Raw genomic sequence first — 21,662 nt, forward strand, 5'->3', positions numbered from 1 at the left:
GGGTGTCCGAAAACTTTTTTCCACCACTGTACAGCGAGTTTAATTTCATACAGAGATGTGGAACGTGTGAATAATGTGACACCTGGGGCACTTCAGCTGCCTGATGTGCTGCCACAATATTAAAAAATCTCTTTTATCTGTTACTTGTCTCTGATCATTTTTGTTTTATTATTTTTTGTACATGCTTGGTATTAATATACATTCGGCATCTTAAATCATTAGAGTTACAGGACAGATGTGACAAGAGTTTTACTTTATTAATATGCAAATTTCTGCAGCAAGGTCTTTCAAAACCTGATCACTTCATCTCCTGGGGGAACCGGAGCTTTGAGTGTGAGGTTTCTTGTCTTTCTTGTCTTGGTTCTTGTCCTCTACACCATGTGTTGTGGTGGAGGGACGGAAAAGTGAATTCTGCCACGCTTCCTGAAATATTATCCAAATTATAAACTCAATCTCCAGACTTTGGTGCTGCTTGGTGTTTCAGAGGCTGTCATCATCTTTTATTTACATACAGAACCTCAACGACACCTGGGCAGCATTTCGTCACCACAATGGACAGGCAGCAGATTGAAACTGAGTTCTATTTGAATAATTCTGCATTAGCTGCAACCAATGAATTAATTTCTGAATATAATAAGCAATAACCCAAAAATAATTAGGAATCCTAATGATTAGTTGACTAGTTGTTCAGCCAATGGACAGAAAGTTAATTAATCATTATTTTTAACATTTATAGACACAATGATTGGCAGAGTAGTCAAAAAAATAAATCAACAGATAATAATTGTTCGCTGCAGCCCGAATAATAAAATCATGAGAGCTGGTCAGACCTGGTGCAGCTGACAGGTGATGTCGAAGACGGACGGGTTCATCTCGTCCATCTCCACGTAGGCGTCCACCACCACCGTCTGCCCCTCGATCACCAACACACACTCGTAGTCCAAGTCTTTGTCCTGCGCACACACACACACACACACACACACACACACACAAATACAGAGTCTTTAGTTTACAAGGAGAATCACTAAGCCTGGTTAACTGTCATGTACAGGTTAGTGTGTGTGTGTGTGTGTGTAAGTGTGTGTGTTGAACCTGGTAGAGGTGCAGGTTACGGGCCAGTAAGGTGATCTTCCTCTCCACCTGGACAGGTAACAGCGGTGAACCCTGGACTTTCTCCACACAGGGACAAGCTGACGAACCCCAGCTGACATAGGAGCCCTCGTCCCCCTGTGTCACACACACACACACGCACACGCACACACGCACACACACACACACACACACACGGTCTTAAAGAAGATAAAACCACAGCTCTACTCTCCTCTTTCTGACTCTCTGCCTGCTCTCTCACACCTCAGACCAAACATCCTGTAAAATTCAAGATATTCTATATTTCAGTTTAGCACGTCTTTGTTTATACAATAACCAGAATAAGATGGATCTAGCAGCTGGGATATTCCTATATTATGTGATATACGCATGCTTGTGAACATGTTAGCATGTCAGCTGGTGGTTTTCGAGTCTGTGCAGCTCAGTTTTGTGTAACATCAAGAGTGACATTATTTAGCTGTGGAAGGCTGGCACTGAATTATAAAATCAGCTTATTTGCCTAAAGAATAGAGAAAGTGTAGATGATTTTTTTTATTATTTATATTTTTAACTTCAAGATCAGGTTCAAGTTTATCTAGAGCCTAAAATGACTGTTTACAGTCTCTGTGGGCTTTACAGGCCCACAAGTTTACAGCCAACAAAACAGGACTAATCCTCATGGAGGGCAAGAAAAAACTCCCCCAAAAACTCACAGATGAAAAATGCTACTATTATTACTATTTTTCAGAAAACCATATTTTTCATAGAGATTTTGGACTACATTCGAAATAGAAGACATCCTAATCTATGGCACAAAAATCATGCAATCGTTGTAAATGTAAATGACGGCTCCAGAATCTGAACCCTGATACGAGCCAGTGACCGAAGAGCTGCTGTTGCTTTCTTTTGCACACACACATAAACACACTGAAGCACACAAACACTTTTTTGACTCTAAATGAGGTTTAAAATCTTAAACCACGCTGTTAACACGATCAATCATTCCAAAAAACATGAAAACATTCAGACACAAAAAAATCCAAAAACACTGACGCAGCTGGGATTTCTTTTTGTTTTGTTTGTTTGTTTTGTTGGTGAGGATGAAACAGAAGCAAAACAAGAACAACACAACTGAGAGAAAGGAAAGGAAAAGCAGGGAAACCAGGGCAGAGTGTGTGTGTGTGTGTGGGGGGGGGGTCGGTGTGTTTGTACAGCACGGTCCAGTGGGAGCAGTGGGAGGCCGCTGAAACCCCAAGGAGGAGGAAGAAGAAGAAGTAGAAGAAGAAGAAGCAGCAGGAGGAAGAGGAGGAGGGAGGCAGCTGAACTCACCGGGAGGAAGGCATCTGCCGGGTCGTACTGGTAGTCCAGCTCTGAGTCGGCGTCTAGGAGGCGGGGGTAAGCCGGGGGGGCGTGGTCCACCTCCCCGTCACCCGACAGCACCGCGGCCGCTGAAAAGGTCGACGTGTCATTTTCTGGCGCCGTGGCAACCTCGGCCTGATCGTCCACTTTTTCCTCGGCCGGCCAGAGGAGCACCTCCGGGTCAGCGGCGCCGCCTGCCGCCTCGGTGGGAGGCTGCGGGTCTTGCGAGGGCAGCGGGGTCGGGCTCCGGGTCGGGTCGAGGTAAAAGGAGGGGTCCGAGTCGTCCGGCTCGTTCAGAGGAAACGGCGTGGGCAGCGGGAAGCGGGGCGAGGCCTGGGTGGGAGGCTCCGGCAGGCTCAACGCCTCCTCGGCTGACGGGGTACCAGCAGGGGGCGACTCGGTCATCACCTCCAGCGGGACAGACTCGGGCGCCGGGATCATCAGGGGGGTCATGGGCTCCAAATCGCCAATCTGACCGTCAGTGGCAGTGGCGACGGGCGCCAAATCAATTTTGACGTCACCCGGTGTCACCGCGGGGTCTTCAGCGCCACCTTCAGACACGATGACGAGCTCCGCCGCCTCCGTCTGTGTCTCCTCCTCCCCTATGATGACCTCTGGGGATGGGGAGGTGACGGGGGCCGGGGTGGTGGGCGGCAGGGTGCTGGGAGGCCCGGGCGGCAGGGCGGTGGTGGGCACCGTGGTCGGCTCGGGGCTGGCGGTGGTGGGCGGAGTCGTGGTTGTCGGAACGGTCGTCGGTTCCTGAGTGGTTGCTACGGTTGTGGGGGCTTCGGTGGTTGTTGTTGTTGTTGTTGTCGTCGTAGCGACAGTCGTGGTTGTGGTGGTTGTTGTGGTGGTGGTGGCCGGGAGGGTGGTGGTTGTCGGGGCAACCGTTGTGGTAGCACGTGGCGTGGCAGCACGTGTCGTGGCAATTTGGGGAGAGTGGGTTGTGGGAGGAGCTGAGGTGGGGAGTTTAAACTGGGGGAGGACACGAGGAGAGGGTGAGACAAATAAAAAAAAAAAAAAAAAAAAAATGGCAAAGGAAACAGAAACAAACAAATTCACACACTTGACAAGAATTCAAATGTGTTGCGGAACACAAAAACGTTGTGTTATTGTGTTACTGCCACAGAGGCAGAATGATTTGTTAAAAAAATGACGTTTGTCTTGACATATGAGGCGCGGTGGAAAAGTAACGTAAAATTAAAACACCTCCTCTCCATAACAAACCTTCGACCCTTCAGATCGACTTACCAAGTCCTTGTAAATTAACAGTACAAATGCTGCCTTCAGGCGCTCCTCAAAAGCTCCTACCTTTGAGTTTAGAGGCTGTATTTACAACCTGTTGCACATGCGAGGGCCTTTAGCTGGATAAACATCCACAATCAGCCTTGCAACTCATTCTGCAAGTTTTTTTTAGCGGTGGCTTTATTTTATAAACAAAGCAGCACGAGGCTTTTTGGTGATGCAACGGTGCAATATGTATCACTGCTATAATCAGTTGTTGACGCGGCTTCCATGATCTCCACCTCAGCATATCGTGCATAAGAAAAAAATATGACCACCACCTCAGTGCTGTTCACGACTTTGTGACAGGTGTTGTCGTTTGGACGTGCTAAACTTTACCGCTTTACGTTACCGTATATCAAACAGCACTTAAACATGACATGAGCTGTCAGTGGGTGAATGTGCATTTTGTGTGAAACCAAGGACTCAATTCAAGTAAAAACATATATATATACATATATATTTGGCGTTGTTCCTCTCTATTTTTTAATACCTTGATGATTGCTGTGTTATTGGATCCTTTTGCATGCTGCTGTGTAACAAGATGAACTGGGTGGCATTATATCCTGGTGTGACTTACGTGCTGGTTGTAGATGATCACCCCCTCCTCGCAGGTGGGCTTATGCGTGCACATGTGCTGGTGAACGCACCAGTTACAGCCCCACCGACTCAGTACACAACCACGGCAACTGGAAACAGACACACAACAGAAAGATATAACAGGCGTGGTGCATGACTAAAGAGATTAAATCATTTTGCCCCTGCAAGCATCTGCAAAACGGGAAAAGAACAAAGTGGAAAGCACAAAATGAGAAGTACTGGCTCTTTATCGGGCGAGCGGGAGATGAGAGATGGGAGCGGAGCAGAGGATGGTACAGAGAGAGAGGAGCCAGCCAGCTTATACCACACGGAGTAATCCAATTGCTGCCAATCTGCCCCCAGTGGCTAGAAAGGTCAGCACTCTAATTGAATTGAACCTCAGTTTCTTATCAAAGTGGTGGGAAGTACGGAGCGAGGCTGAACGAGGACAGGGAGCGTGGAGAGGCAGCGCAGGAGATCAGAGGAGATGACGGCTGCCAAATTCAACGTCAGCCCACACAGGAACAAAATACTTCAAGTATATAATATTATGACATGGTTTAAAAACATATTTAAATACCTTTGATTTCCAATGAAAATATTTAAGTAGCAAATTCCCCCCAAAACACAATGCAGTTAGCAGCTACACGAGTACAGACGTCATCTCAACTTCTGTTTCGGAGATTTACAAGTTTTCAGTATCTACAATATCTATTCAACAAAAGATTGTTTGCAAAGTGTGGCTATGAGTCAGATTCACCAAGTACAACTGACCGACAAGGACATTAAAGGAACAGTTCACCCAAAGTACAAACAATGTAATCAATTCATCCAGATAGTTTGTGTGATTTGATGAGGTTTCCAGTAGGGGTGGTGAAAAAAAATCGATGATCGATTAATCACGATTATGTTGTGGATGATTCTGAATCGATTATTAAATTTTTAAGAATCGATTATTTGGTGACACTGTTCTTCGCGCTTCACCAAGCCGATCAGCGATTCGCGCTCGATCCCCTCGCGAGAGGTTAGACAAACACCGCGAGACAGCAGAGGAAAGACACAGACGAGAAGGAGCGCGGTAATCGAGAATCGCTAATAATCGAAAATCGGTTGTTAATCGAATCGGGACCTCAATAATCGTAATCGAATCGAATCGTGAAATCACACAGATTAACCACCCCTAGTTTCCAGTCTGTTGGCAAACTGGAGTCACTGGGAGGCAGATAGATGCAGTTTGTCATTGCCTTTATTTGGGTAAAGTGGCTCCTTTAATTAGACAAAACGAACCAACTGTTTTCATGATTTGCTTTTCCTTTTCTGCTTTTTACTCCTCTATAAATAGCACCTATGTGTATTTTTTGTGGATGTTTCAAAACAATTTCAATTAGATGTGTCAGCTTATGTTGAACTTTATTTGAAAATCATATATCAGACAATGACAATCATCTACTGTAACTCTGATATGACAGTCGGTTCCTACTCAATATGTTTTTGCTGTTATGATTATAGTATTAGCTATCTGAGCAGAGAAATCATTCCAGTGCAGTGTGGGAGCATTTTTATCAGCAGCTTCAGGGATGACAGTCTGTAAAACCCACAATAAAGCCTCATCTACAAGAAATTCATTAGTTTCTGTTCCAATGGGGCATTTTACTGTCTCGTGATGACTGGATGCTGTTTCAGAGGCTTTTCCAACCTGAGAAGAATAAATGTCTCAATACTCGTCACATGGCCATATTTTCAAGATACTCGGTGCAAAACATTCAGCAGATTAAATCCAAAAGTATCAGCATTAGCCTTCAAAAAAAAAAAAAAAAAAAAAAAAATCATACTGGTTGGGATCTTAGGTTTGAATTCGACCCAGGCAGGACTGAGCCATGTGATGAGCACATGTGGAGAAGGAAAAGACCATCAAGAGAGTGGAGGGCAGGAGTCAGCTGCCTGCAGCCTTCCCTGCTGCAAGTTGTTTAGTTAGTAAGGAGATATGTGGGCATTTAATTGATGGCTGAAGGACAGTATTTGAGGATTGGTGAACACAGGTGGAGAGAGATGGGAGAGTGACAGAAAGAAAGAAAAACACATAGTAGGAAGAATCACAGAGACAGAATCACAAAGAATGAAGAGAAAACTAATCAAGAGCCAAAGGGCGACTGAGGTGTAACGGAGAACATCAGAGGCTCAGATCAAGAGTACGACCTGACTATAAGGTCTGCAGAGGGTAAAATAAAGTGGTGAGAACAACAGAGCACAGCCAAGCAGAGGGTAGCCGAGATAATAAATCATCGACAGCTACTCACGGCATGCTGCCAGACAGCTGCTTCACAGCCGTACAGTCGTAGAAGGTGAAGTCCCTCTCTGTGACAGTGACGCCGCCAAAACGAAGAGACAAGGTGACCGTGACGAAATCTGCCGAGAAAAACAAAGAGAGCAGAAACAGAGAGTGAGGGGGGAAAGCTGAAAACAATACGTCCCCGGCATTATTTTTCACTTCACCACAAATCCTACCGAGTGGGGGCTCTGAAAATATTTTGGCTGGGATTATCGTCTTTGATTCAGACACAGAGTAAGTCTTGGCCGGGTCGGTCCTGAAGTGCAGCGTTCCTCAAAACACAAGCGAGGGGAGGGAATGTGGGAGAACATTTGGCCGGGAACGTCAAAACACTGAGCCCTAATAAAACCCATGTGCACCCCCCTTCCTCCCCACCGCCCTGATGAGTCCAGACATAAACACAGCAGGGTTCAAGGCTTGGTAGCCTACTGTGGACCGAGCACATGGTGAACACACTGGAGGCTCACATGCATCAACTAATAAGAAACTTACACAGTCATATTCTGCTTTGTGCTTTTTTTTTTTTTTTTTAAAGCTGCACAAGTCAGCAGCTTCACATGTTGGTGGCTTCAACTGGAAATTTTTAACTTCACTTCTCAGAAACCCTGTGATGTTTCTTCAGTAACCTGCACACAAGGTACTACGTTAACTAACCTGTCCAGCCTGCCATACTTTATCCCAAAAAGATGGGAGAGGCAAACATCTGGCTCTCCACTATTTTTTTTTTCCACTATTTTTCTGCATATCACAATATTCCTAATCTGATAAAGGTCATGTAAACACCATATTTCATTTGGATATTCTGAATTTGGCCTGCAGCATTTTCCAACTAAAACCTGAGGGATATGCTGATATTATTCAGGTTTTCTCTGGTCATGCACACAGCGCACCGTGCCTCGCCACTCAGGTTTTTTCTGTTATGCAGTTTGCGACACACGGCCTCTCGACATCTGACAGTCAGCTGTGAGTTGTAAACAAACCGACTCGCCAACATTTTGCAAGGCTGGGGCAGAGACGCATTCACAAAAGAAAGAGCTCAGATTTCTGGTCAGAAGGAGAAACACACCGATGTTTAAACATGATGAAAGACTTGGATATCAACTGCTTTTTTGGATATGTATAAATATCACAACGCTGACCTCTTCAACCAGGTGGTTGAAGGAATGAAAGAGGGCGACTGTGTTCGTACGGACCAACAAGTCGGAGTCGGCTTCATGTCAACGGGAATATTGGTGGAATATTGATCTGCATGTGTAAGCAGCTTAGTGGGGATACTGTCTTTCTCAAAATAAGGGCAAAAACCAGAATATTTTGTGCAAGTGAATGTAGCCCTGGAGGGAACGCTCACATTCAACAAACTGCTGTTTAGAGCTTTTGCTCTTTAATTTCATTTCATCACTTCCTTCTTGTGGAGAATCTGCGGTATCTCAATTACAGGAGATGGGACACTCCCCTCTGTCGTAGCTTCACATTGTGATTTAGAGTTACACATTTTGACGCAATGATTTTGACATTTTTTTGACCACCAATTTTGACCATTTAGAATATCATTAAAAGTTTCTCATGTGAAATCCTACAAATGGAAACAAATGTAGTCAGAAAACAGCATTAAGTCCATGACACTGCAAAGATTTTTCATCTCAACAAAATACTATAAATAATGACTAAACAAACCATCGCGTTTTTAAAGGCCTCTGAGGATGAATTTGAGGTTTGAAGCTCTAACTGTATTTAAAAGCTGATGCCTGAGTTAAGATAATTTCATTCAATCTGATCTGTTTTTTTACAGATGTGATTAAGGCTCCAGAGTAAAAACACAGCGAGTGCTTGTGTTCCGTCTGCTTTTGCATTTCCTTCTTTCCAATATGGAGATTTTTTTTTTTTTTTTTTTTTTTACATTTTACAACACTGAGATGTAAATTGGAAAATCTGATCTGGCGTGCAACTTTCAGATCAGCAGTTTCACTTTCAGACTCTGGGCTCCGTCTCTCCTGCTCAAAATTAACCGAGCTCTGGTCCCTAAACCTCTTCCAGAGAACATAAGCCACGGCTAGATCCCTAAATAATGCCTGTCAGATCTAACAGGGTTCTTCCTTGTGTGTCCATATCTCAGTAAAACCCCCAGGCTGCAGCCCCGCCCCTCCCCCCCCGAATCCAACAGCCTGAGAACCACAACAAGTCTGACACCTCAGGCATGGGAACCAGTGCGAGAGTGAGTGTGTGTGAGTGTGTGAGAAAGAGAGAGAGAGAGAGAGAGTGTATGAATGTTTGGATCCAAAACCAGATACCTTTCTGCTTGAAAAGGGATTTCTGCTCCGGTGTGACTGCATGAGCGAGCGTGACCTCCGCAGATGCTTCAGTTTTTTTATTTACAGGCCTCTTTTTAATCTCCTTTTGTCGTCACCAGTGACTTACCCTCACAAATGAGCTGCTCCGAACATGCCGAACAACCACCCACCCCCAAGGAAAACCAAAGAGCATAAAGGAGGCAGGCAGACAAAAAAACGCTGGATGAATTAGATTTGCGGGCGGCTGCTGGCTCACAAATACAGATTACTTCCCGCTGTGCAACCAACCTGGCTTAGAAAAGAGGATTGGGCCAGCCGAGATACATGGGAGCAGAGGCTGAAGTCTGTGCGTGTTGTATGACTGGGCGTGCAAACACAGAAACACACACACACACACACACACTCACACAAGCATGACTTCCACTTCAGGACAGCACCCAAGAAGAATTTTAAGCTCTCTGATGTCAGTTTTTTTTTAACCACAGAAAAAAAAGAGTCAGGCCTCAGGTTAGGATGCACTCACCCTGCCCTGGTGGCACCGGGGGAACCTCTTGGGTGTCTGGCGAATGGCAGGTGACCCCAGTTTTGGTGATGGTGGCAGGACTCTGGCTGTCGTCGAAGAAACAGGAGTAGGACTCGCCTTCTTCTAACACTGGAAGGCCCAGAGCTGACAGAGAGATCTGAGGACGACAAGACAGAGACAGGATCAGCTCAACATGGTGCATGTTCCAAAAAAAATTCACACAACAGCTTCCAAAGCTAAATCTATGTTTAGACAGCCACTTCAAACTCAATGTTTTTGCATATCCTGTAGGAGGACGTAAGAGTTGAATAGTTTTTTTTAAAGGAATTCTCCAAAGTTCTCTTTGTTTACACAGTGGATCATGGGTATTTTAAATGTATGTCTTGAAATTTGTAATATAAGGTTTATTTTTCCACTTTGACAGAGCAAAGCTAATGACTCCTATAGACTTCAAGTCTTTATGCTAAGCTAACACAAAATGCTACCCATAGGAACTGAACCACTGGACGTACAGAGGCAGAAACGGTATCAGTGGCAGCTTTCCTCTCAAAGACCAAAATGTTGGGTGATGACTGCTGTAGTGGAATACATATTCCAATTTTTCAAAGCGGACAGTAATTGCTCACTGATTGTGCGTGCTGCTTAAAGCCTGTGAAAAGCTCGTCTGTTATCTCGGCGCTAACATGTCTGATGATGTTGCTCACAGGAAACATGAGAGAGAAAAGCACTGCCATCTCTCCCACTGTTTTAACTCTGTCTGAACTAATAATCCACACGGCATTTTTACACAAGTGCAACACGTTTTAATTTTGCAGTATATGAAAGTGTTTATGTTTCTGCAGATAAAACCTCCTGTTCTGCTGCTGTTAACATCTTTCCTGTGTTCCTCTGCTGGATGCAGCTCCAAACAGGTGTTTGTGTTGTGGCGACTACATGCTAAAGGGATGATAAACTAAAATATATAATTTTTATTGAATTTTTTTTTTTTTATTGTCATCACTGGGTGCAGAAAACATCATGAAGCTGTCAGAATATAAAGTCCTTTCTATGCAGAGAGAGGCCTATTGGTTGATTTTCTCCTGAGTCAAGCCAGCGGATTTATTGGGATTTAAAACAAACAAACAAACAAACAAAAAAAAAAACACTTTCACAGGTAAGAGTGGAGTGATCCAATCAGAACACAGCGAGCTCTACAGCAAAGTTAGCTGGGAAAACATCAGCTAACATGTTGTTGCAGTGCTAGTTTCGGTTACAACCGGATATTTTCCCGTTGCTGGACAGCTGGTTGGTCTTCAGGCTCCAGACAATACTATTTCACTATGAGGGGAACTAAAGCCCACCCAGTCCTGCTGGAACGGATAAAAACTATTTGTTATTACAGTCTGTGACTTTTTGGAACTGTTAAATGCATGTTTTAACTGGGTTTAGCGTCCCTTTAACAGGTTAACTTGCGGCTGGGTTCATTTTAGTTTCTAAAGCTCTAATTTGGCCACTCCCACAGGCACAACACCTCATGAACCTCAGGGTACTTTGCACCTCGAAGTAAATCTGTCCCCAAGTCTCCTTTCCATCTCTGTTAGTGACTTTGCCTCCCAAACTGACTCTAGACAACGCAGCATCAGCCCTGAAAAACACACTTAGCTGAAAAACACACCAGCCGATTCAGCTGGTCTCGATGTATGTTGATGTCTGAGAAAAACAATCGTTCAGTCCCAACAGGTTTATTTTATTTGGAGTCATCTGAAGAGGATTTGTCTGCTTTCCTCTTGCCCTATGATGTCAGACAGTTAGTATGAATTGTTTTCCTGTATCTGCTGCTCTCCAGACGATCCGGCTTCTTCCGCACAGATGATTGATACTGTGTGTTTCTGCCGCAGCGGGACAGGCCAGGACGCTGCTCCGATCGCTATCTGCTCTCGAGGCACTGACACTCGACAATAACAAGGTAACACTCACACACGCACGCACGCACACACACACACACGGTACACCCTGCCAAAGAACAGTAAATCTCCCACCTCAGCTGATAAGGGATTCCAACAGGGACATGAACTGAGCCTGGGTGATATGTGGGCTTTCATGTATTATGCTGTTTTGAATGGGCTGTTATTCTGGGGGTCGGGCATGTTCATGCAGAAAATGGGGGCAGAGATATTCTATCCATGCTACTGATGTTTGTGTATTTTTTTGTAAGGTATCTATAATCCGGAAGATTCCTGATTCAGATCTTCTTGAGATCCAGTTTCGACTGAATAAAACTCCAGGTTGAAACTAGCAGGTTTCATCCTTTAACCCCTTACCTTTCAGACAGCAAACATAGTGTCTTCCAGAGCCTTTAGCAGTTTTAAAGCGAGTGAAGACACTGGTAATCGTGTGAAACTAGACGACCAAGTGAATCCATCAGTTTCACATAAGTCACGCTAGGCTGTCGGCAAAGTTCGCCTAAATACCTCTGACTTCAAGATATCTGAGTGAAAATGGGTTGTATGGGCAGCCACGGATCTCTGCTTTACTCCACAACCTCATGAAACTTTACAACCACAAACTACAGACGTAGTGTGTTCAGGGGATCTCTGTTTTTTTTTTCAGGTGTATTGACAATAAAGGGTAGTTTCTGAGCAATTTCCAGAACAGAGCGCTCGCCATCCTATCACCTAAAGATGCAATTCTTACAAAAATCTCCAAATGTCAAAACGTTTGGATACCAAATCACAGCATGAATTTTTTCTATGGCGGTCCTCAAGCTCTTGGTTTCCTGATGTGGTGTTTTGGAAGGATTTAAGACCATTTTAATTAATTTGTTTAATTTGAGATTTTTTTTTTTTTTTGATCACTCAAGAATTAATTAAAATGGTCCTAAATCCTTCCAAAACACCACATCAGGAAACCAAGAGCTTCCCAGATCCCCTGCCAAAAAAAGGGTCTGAGGAAAAGGTTGGTATGGTAAGGCGTTAAGACAGAGGATTGAGATCACCCCTGCGTGGCGGCGACCTTACCATTCGGCTCTCCTCCCTGCTGATGTTGGAGGGGTTCATCTCCTGGATGGCCAGACACTGCTGCTCCATGTCGAAGCTCCACAGCCACTGGCCCGGCTGGGCACCACGTGCACACTCCGACTGCAACACACACCTGCAAGACAACAACAAGGGCACACTGTTAGATATGATGGGGTTTTATGAGGAGATGTGGTCCGACCATGTCCATGTACCATGTATTCAGTTTACAATGCAAAAAATATCCATGTGAACAATCATTTCGTCTCATATTCAGTGAAAATACAGATCTTGTTTTTCTTCAGATAAAGTACAAAAATCTCCCAGTGGGGTGAGATAATCCAGCTAGTTTCCAATGCAGTTTCAGGATTTTTTCCAAGCATAAAATGCAGAATAAAGCAGATCAGCCCACTAGGATCACAAAAATGCTTGACTCAAGAAAATTCTAGGAACACGTTGATCAGCGTTGGAAGCAAGTGGGATTATCTGACCTCACTGGCAGACTGTTTAGTTTGTTTGAACAAAAACAAGATTTTAACACTGAATATGGGACTAAATTACTTGTAAAGGTACAGAATTTTTTTTTAAGTGTAATAGGACCTCCAAGTCAGGTGCTCATGTTTTTCTCTCTTGCTCTACTGGTCTATCAAATGAAGCCATAAAACCACCTACGGACCATTTATTAGTGAAGTCCAAATCAGGGTGGTTTCTGCATGTTAAATTTTTATGACCTTTTTAATGAAAATTCAAGCAAAATCTGCTTTTGATGATTTCCGATAACTTCCACTCCATTGCACATTCCCTCCCGGTTTATTAACAATGTTTTTCTGAAGGAACAAACAGTCTGGCTTTCACTCCTGTCGAGCTACGAACAACAGGAAGAAAACGGAATTGAAAGCAATAAAATCTGAGCGGGGTAGAGCTGCGTGAAGCCTGGGAGAAAATGAAAGAAGAATAAAGTATGAGCGAGAGGAAGAGGGAGGGAAAAAGCCAGGTGAGAGGGAGGAGGGAGGCCAGGTGGTGGAGGTAGAGAAGAGAGGCGGGAGGAGGAGCGACAGATGGGATGGTGGGTTTACAGCCCTTTCATCAGACTCAGAAACAATCCCCGCAGAGCAAACTCAAAGTATTTTTTAGGATGAGTTGGCAAAAACATTCGGTGTAAACTAACACGTGCGCCAGCCGCCTCCATGTCTGCAGATGATTTGCTTTATTACGACACCAACGGCAACATTTGTTTGTTTGTTTTGGTACAACTGGAATCGATGCGATTCTACATGAAACACGGAAAAGTTGAACACAGGAGTAACTTGACTAACATTTACACTGTATTTTACTTTTTAATGGAGAAAGTTGCCAGTGAATACAACAATACAAATAGTTTTAAACTCCTGGATGGACAACATCACAATCAGCCTGTAACGCAACAGAATGACAGAAAAGTGCCAGGGAAACAAAGGCGATCCACGTTTATTTCAAGAATTTCCCAATTTGGGATCAGGAACACACATCCATCCATCCATCCATCATGAATGTTTGCTTGTTTATGAATGTCGAGCCTTTTTTCATCAGTGATCAGCTGTTGACTTCCTTGCATAACGTAACTCTTTCTGGTTTATCTACTTTTAACTTCACATTTGTCCTAACCCTTTTGAATTATAGATCAGGTAAAATTAGATTACACTACACTGAATGAAAGTTTAATGACGCCTGTGGCAAAATTGAGTGGTGAAACTATCGATGGGATTTGCACTGGAGCTAATTGAGTTGTGGAGGATGGAGTAGTACACACATCAATATACACACACATACACATACTGAAAAAAAAAAAAAAATTCTCACATCCTTACCCACCTCAAAGCCCTCGGGATAAAACTTAAATGTTTCAGCTACAACTCAGCCTTGAGTTTATCTGCTGCTATAAGTCACATATTTATCTTGGCTTCTTAGGTGCAGTTAATGATTCTGAATAAATTAAACCAAGGAAAGTGAGAGGCCACGGTCTGATATATCTGATATAACTGTGCTTGTTTCCAGCAGACTGCAATGAACTTTATTATGGCTGTCAAACCTGAAAGTAAAATGCATTGTTGGTGTTTAGATACTTACTTTTCACTTCTATTTAAGTAAATGGACTGCATTTCTACAGCACTCTTATTGTCTACTGAACACTCAAAACGTTTTGCCTCACCCTCACCCTTTCATACACACATCATCATCATCATTGTTATTATTAACTAAAACTAGCCGTAGGTCTCGCATTAACCCTGTTCTTGCTTCCCTCCACTGGCTCCCAGTCAAATTCAGAATAAACTTTAAGATTCGATTGATTGACATTGACATTTCTTGTCTTCTTATCCCCCTTAACCACTTCTCGACCATCCAATCCTCAAATCTGGGTCTTTGATCCATCCCCTGCTTCAAATGTTAAAAAAAAAAGTAACCATGCCTATGCAGTTTTAGCCCCAACTCTCTGGAATAGTCTTCCCAAAGCAATGTGATTTTCTGAATCCCTGGATTGTTTTAAGCAGTTTCTTTGGGCTCTTTTATGTAAATATTTTTAAATGTATTTGTTTTTCTATGCATCTGTTTTTATTTTCCGCATGTGTGAAAATCTTTGTAACGGTGTGTTTTAAAGAGCCTCACTTACTTATGTACACTCACTCACTCACTGATGACAGATGCTACCATGCAAGGTGCCAAGCTGCCCATCAGGAGCGGTTAGGGGGTTGAGTGTCTTGCTCAAGGACACTCTGACACACTCTCTGGAGGAGCTGGAGATCAAACCAGGAACCCTCCGATTATCAAGATGCTGCCCTCTATTTAAGTGAATTTTACATCCACTAAAGTGAAATTTCAGTGAGAGTTCAGTGCTTCTAGGCTGCTTGAGTGGCGCGTTAGCTGAGCCTCACCTTCCCTCCAGGACACACCAGCCGCAGTAGGGGTCGTGGGCCAGCAGGCAGGAGTGACAGTCGCCGTGTTGCTGGCATTCGGCCACCGGCCTCTTCTGCAGCTGGAACCGAGACAACAACGCACCAGTATTCAGCCACGTGCGCCATTCACAGTAAGCTCTTACAAATCTGTTTAAAAACATGAATAGGTGGCCCAGTTTCCCCACTGGAACAATACAAAATGAAAATACGGTCATTATATTAATCCCACCTACAAGCCTGCCTTACCGGAAGGGAGAGATTTAGGGGAAATTAATTCCAAATTCTTCACCTTACCGTCATCGCAACACAAAGGCGCTTTAAAGAGCCACGCGTTGCTTTAATCGGAAGTTTTTTTCCTTCCACACATTGTGAACTCTTACTGCGACACACCAGAGGCCACCAAGCAATTAAACTGCTTTTACTGAAGTATGAACTGAACTGTGAACAACAGCAGCATTTCTCAAATTCAAATAAATGTAAGCGGCACACAAAATAAAAAAAGGGACGGTCTGAAAAAAAAAAGAAAACGTAAAAAACACTGTTGGGCTTTTCTAGGTTAAACAAAAACACTGAGTCCTGTGATGATGACCAAATTATCCAGATTGCGTACATGAGAGATTGTGATTCATTCATGCAGTAAAGGTGATAAAGTGGGCCTTAATTATGCTCTTCGTTATAATTGCAGCCTGTGTGTGTGTGTGTGTGTTTTTACCATGGTGGAGGTCATTATGAAGAGATGCTCCTCGTTCTGGTCCAGGATGAGGTCAGGGCTGATGACCGAGTTCTGCTGAACGGAGATGACAGAGTATTCCTCCACCTCGCCGTTAGGACCCAGGAACACCTAAGAAAACACAAACACACACACACACACACACACAAACTAATTATCAGTTACTGGCATACAAGACTGCTGACACAGCCAAACACACACTAAGCTGCAACTGAAAATGTGTTTGTCTTTCATAGTCCTTTTAAGCCTCGACAACAACAACGAAAACAAGTGAGAGTTTAATTGTTTTTCCTTTTGTCCAATTTACTGGCGTCGTTGCGGCGTTCTTAATGGAGACGTATAAGAATATAAGAAGATTAATTTGTGCAAAAACAGAAGGACGGCAGCAATAATGGAAATGAAAATGCAAAATATTTATAATACGTGATGCATAATCCCCAACGCAGCTGTCAAACGATGTGGTTTAGTTGTACAACCACATGAAGAGCAATCTATAAAATGAAGTGACAAGGAAAAAAAAAAAACTCCAGTAACACGTGGTGAAGGAGTCAAACACAGATAACTGGTTTCATTAAATAATTCCATACATCGTTATCGGGCCGCAGTGTCCAGATGGGCGGCTGTGTGCTGAGGCGGCGGCGGCTGTAATGCAGGTTAATGTGAGAGGGCAGCTTGACGGACTGCTCCACATCAGCCTTTTTATGTTATTTACAGGAGCCTGAACATCAGGTTCACTCCCTCTAATGCCATTAGTGTGGTATTCCACTGTCAGACGTGCTCCGCTGGAACAAAGACGGCAATCACCCTAATGGGAAAATCCCGCATGAGACAGGTGGAAATGTGGATTCCCTTATCTGCCCTGCAAGTCTAGGCAGCTGTTTTAAACATCATTTTTTATTCTCACAGGAGCCGAAGCTGAGCCGATCCACTCGTTTAACCCGAAGTTAATCTCTTAAAAGGAACCAAACCAGTTGCTGAGAGGTTGCGGATGAGAATAAAGACACCAAAATCATTCATGTGTCCTCGCTTGATCATTGGCTCTGTGGCTCCACGCTAAAACTTTACCATTTAAGTGACACGCGGCCATTAGGATTATCCAAAGTAAGACGACTGACCTTTTAGTAGCAAGAAGTAATTCACTGGGTTTATATGCACTTCAGTAATCGGGTTATCCTCCGCCCTCAAGCGGCAGTCATCTGATTTCTCAAATGCCATGTAAACAAGAAAGCCGGTTTCCTATAATCGGGGTAAGGCATTAAGAGAAATCGGTCTAAGTCAGCTGGGTTTCTCCTGACAAAAAAAAAAAACTATTATTGTGCCATGTATACATACCCTTACGCTAATTTCTCAATAACTTTTTAGGTGTGTATGCATGTGCTAGAGGAGAGTGACAGACCATGATAAACACAGTAAATACAGACAGTACAACTGTCATTCTTAACATATCGTCAGAATATCAACACCGAGGCATCTGGTCAAAATATCGTGTTATTTAATTTTGTCCATATCGCCCAGCCCAAGTAAGTAGCTAACACATGTACATGTTACTCGATTTTCATCCGTAACCTGCTTACTCACGATAATCTGATTTCTTGAGGCCATGTTAATGTAGTAATTGATGGTTTTCGCATTATAGCTGATGTAAGATTTAATGTGAAATAATTCATCCCATGCACAGTCTCTCATCACCCAGCAGCCTCACTTCATACGGAAACCAGAACAGTTCAAGTCCCAGGTTAGCTCAAAACAATACTGTATTTTTGTATCATATTAAGCTGAAATTTTTACAAATGTTTTAATAACAATTTAAGATAACTTTGCATTTAGCTTTAGATTTGCTAAAAGTTTTCATTTTGTCATTTTTGAGGGAATGCGGGTGCCCTATCATTCAACAGCACACACTGCAGCGAGCTCTGAGCACTGCAGCCAATGATCAACCAGGGACACATAAAGGATTTTGCTGTATCGTTTTAATATTGAAGCCAGCACTTTCATTGACTAACAATTTGTTTGAGCAGTATGTCGGCAGAGTTTCGGCTATAAAACCCTCATCTGCAGCAGAGGCTTTATAGCCACGGCATCCACTGATAGACTGTCCTAACACATGCTGCCCAAACACATCCTGATGAGGGCTGTGTAGCTGACACATCTGCTGACATACCGCCCAAATAAACTGGTAAAAGATTAGTCAATAAGAGCGCCGTTCCTGTTCCCTTTTCAAGTTTCCATGTTTTGAAACGAGCACTGAGCGAATTCTTCATTTTCTTCTTGGTGTCCGCATTCATAGTGAACTTCATAGCAAGTATCATCAAACTGATAGAAATCATACGAGGACAGGACTGCAGGCTGTGATGAATAAAGATATAGGCCAAGACTCCCCTGCAATGCAAAGTTAATCCGATCCCACTGGTATCGGGAGGATTTGAGGTCGGCTGTGCAGTCCAACACTCTTTGATCCCTCGGCTCCTCAAAGGCCGGCCGTCCAGGCTTTAATAACTGTCCGTCTAGCGCACACTGAGCCACTATCGCTACAGAACAGATGGAGGGGAAAAAAAAGAGACAAGCGGCTAAATGACATTCCCCTCTTCAAAGAAGTAAAGGAGGAGGAGGGGGGGTGGATACTCCGGGATGAGAGATGCAGCTAATCAGGCGCTTCTTCTCTGTCCATGCCAAGGAAAATCCCCACCCTTTTTTAGAGGGGGGAATAAACAATGTGTTAATATAAGAAGGAGAAGTACATACATGGATATTTGTCTATGCCGAGAGCACAAAAATACACAAACAGAGCGGCCTGACTTGGCAGGACGGACGGGGGAAATGATGGGAAAGATAGAAGGAGATAGTGAAAGCAAGAAGGGGCTGCGTGGCATGCTGACCACACAAACATCCCCTTTCTTTCAATAATGACGCACCCGGCTGACCTCAACAAAACAAACATTTAGAAAGAGAAGCCAAACCAGTCAACAGTGCATCTTTATGCCACGGCTTACGAGGCGGACGAGGTTTCGGGAATCACGCTCTCCGCCTGAAACCACAGCGGCTCCAATGTGTTGAATACCAGCAAGATTTGATTTATTTTTGCTTGTTATTCCAAGTAGCTACAATTAACCAATCACGCTAAGCCATGTCTCTCCGCTGTGTCTTGCCAAGAACTCGGGGTCAGCAATACTGGGAGTTCGTCTGCTTGTCACAATCAAAACATAATATAGCACATTCAAATATTGTTTCTCACTTGGTTTTCATTATTTACCCTATCCAAATAAAACCAGATACAAAAAGGAAATCTAACGGAACGTGATATGAACTCCGAAATCAAATGACAAGCAGCCAAGCCAAACAGTCAGTTGACTTTTCTGTATTGTAGATGTAAAACAAAGAATACTGCTTCTTCACCGCAAGTTTGCCAAATGTCAGTCACGCAGCTTAATGCGCTTAAAGTTTTTGGGTCTTTGCCAATCTGTGTTCTCGTGTTCTCCATGACACGTTTGGCAAAATAACATCCAACTGCCTGACCATACTTCCAAAACTGCAACACGCCAAGACAGAGGACAGATAGAGATCCACATTACGTTAACTTGCATACCGAGGACGCATCAGATGGTGACTCGGTTCATGAGAACAGAGGGGGGAATCTCCGAGACTCATTGTGAAAGTGATATCTACTGTCAAAACAGCACTTGAGTTCATAATACAGCTGCATGAATCAGCTTAGAGGAGAGCAGCTACGTGTCATTTATTCATCGTACAAGCGCACATAGCCATACTCTTTTTTTGAGAAGAATGCTCTTTGCTGTAAGCCAATAACAATGGATATTAGTTAGATTCGATATTAGATATTACCTGATGATATTGTGTTACAAAATTAGACATTGCAAGGGATTTCAAATATCATGATATGGTTCCAGATAAGAGCTAGCCTAGATTTAATATCTTAATATGTGGCCATTTTCAAGAAAAAAAAAAAAAGTAGTTTGTTTTTCCAATAAAAATGTATTCATGTGAAGGTGTAAAAGCCTCTGAAGCAATCCTACATGGGAGACAAAAACTCTTCATTAAAACTAGGGCTGTATCTATTATATCTATCATGTAGCAGCATAGATTGTCTAGTATTTTGGATATTAATATTAATATTGTAGTATCTGGCATAAGTGCTATCTTTTCCTGGTTTTAAAGGCTGCATTACAGTAAAGGGATGCAGTTTTCTTAACATAACATACTTCTCATCTCTGCATCCACATTACTAATTTTGTTAATCACAAATCTTGTGTGTAATTATCTTACGAAGGCACGAAAAGTCATCTTTACAATATTGTTGCAATATCATAATATAGTATGTTTTCTGTAAAATGTGAGTTGTTGACTACTTTTTCATAATTCTGTGAACTAAACACACTTGGGCTTCCACTGGCTCGCATCTTTTGGCTCTCCATGAACAGCCTCTCATGGTTCTTCTGTAAAAAGGAGAGCAGGTTTGATGTGTTGGAGTCTGACGTGGGAACCGGCCTGCTGCGCAACGTTTTCTGGTCGGTGTCAGATTTCTTATATCCAAACTCCGTCCAGACGACAGAGGTACGGCCCTTTTCGGGGAATAGTCCCTCCTTTTGTCCTGCTCCTGCATATTTGTTTGTGATTCAAGCCCATGTGTGGAGATGGTGCATTCAAGTCAACAAGGAGCTCTGAATTTTGCAACAGCAGCAATAGAAAATTTTTTAGACATTTTTCTCTCGTCACACCATACATATTGTGCGCCATTAGCAGGCAGATCTCAGAGTACAAGGGGCTAACCACAGCAGCTACAAACACGCATCAGTAACACAAACTCATGCCACTTTGTGTCCGTAAATCCGACTATCCCTTTAAAGGCTCATTTATGCTCAGCGTTAAATACGGATACGGATGAAGCCCTGTGTCCACACTGGGCTGCTCATTTTGTCATTTTGTTCGTTTTCAGGAAGCCTACGGATACAGCCAAAACAGAGCAGCGCCACCAGAAATCACAGGGGCAGCGTAGCCAGTAGTTCAAGCAAGATCAGTCTATGAGTGAGAAACAAAATTCGAGAAATTGTTACTATTTGAGAAAAGAATTGTCCATCCTGAGGTGACGTGTTTAAAGACCTCACAGGCCGCCGCCTGTAGCAGCTCCATTATTACGACCTCCTTCACCACCACCATGTTCACCAATAAATGCCACACCATATTTTTTGTTTCATTTTCTGATCTGGTTACATTTTAACTTTGTAGACGGCCAATTCTCCACTGGAGCTCCACGACGGAGGCAGGCAAACATGACTGATAAGATTTGTGACAACTTGTGATCGCGTGGAAGAATGTGGGCAGTGACGGTTCCATTGTTTGAAATGGACACATCTATTTTCGTATGTAAAGGGAATATAAATTAGGCTTAAGGGGGTTACCAGAATCTGAATTGAAACGTCTGTCATCATTGGTTCCAGTCAAGACGACGGAGATTGACAATGTCACTATTAATGACACAGTGACATCGACACTGACACTGTCTGGTGATGACTAATGAGCCTCCGTGATTGTGAATGATCCCC

The 21,662-nt window shown here is 43.4% G+C and overlaps 1 protein-coding gene across 2 annotated transcripts in view; it reads right to left on the bottom strand.

Moving 5' to 3' along the window:
• plxnb1b (plexin b1b) overlaps positions 1 to 21,662 on the bottom strand; it is a 115,227-nt gene that overhangs the window by 22,780 nt on the left and 70,785 nt on the right. For both annotated transcript variants that reach the window (XM_030051357.1, XM_030051358.1), the window contains 9 exons: positions 16,087 to 16,215; positions 15,354 to 15,454; positions 12,448 to 12,580; positions 9,452 to 9,608; positions 6,609 to 6,717; positions 4,313 to 4,421; positions 2,419 to 3,423; positions 1,093 to 1,227; positions 831 to 953 (listed from right to left, as the gene is read on the bottom strand). In XM_030051357.1, coding sequence (XP_029907217.1) covers positions 831 to 953; positions 1,093 to 1,227; positions 2,419 to 3,423; positions 4,313 to 4,421; positions 6,609 to 6,717; positions 9,452 to 9,608; positions 12,448 to 12,580; positions 15,354 to 15,454; positions 16,087 to 16,215 — 2,001 coding nt within the window. The remainder of the gene's footprint in view (positions 1 to 830; positions 954 to 1,092; positions 1,228 to 2,418; positions 3,424 to 4,312; positions 4,422 to 6,608; positions 6,718 to 9,451; positions 9,609 to 12,447; positions 12,581 to 15,353; positions 15,455 to 16,086; positions 16,216 to 21,662) is intronic.

The sequence above is a fragment of the Myripristis murdjan genome, chromosome 5 (assembly GCF_902150065.1).
Source record: "Myripristis murdjan chromosome 5, fMyrMur1.1, whole genome shotgun sequence".
Lineage (NCBI taxonomy): Eukaryota > Metazoa > Chordata > Actinopteri > Holocentriformes > Holocentridae > Myripristis > Myripristis murdjan.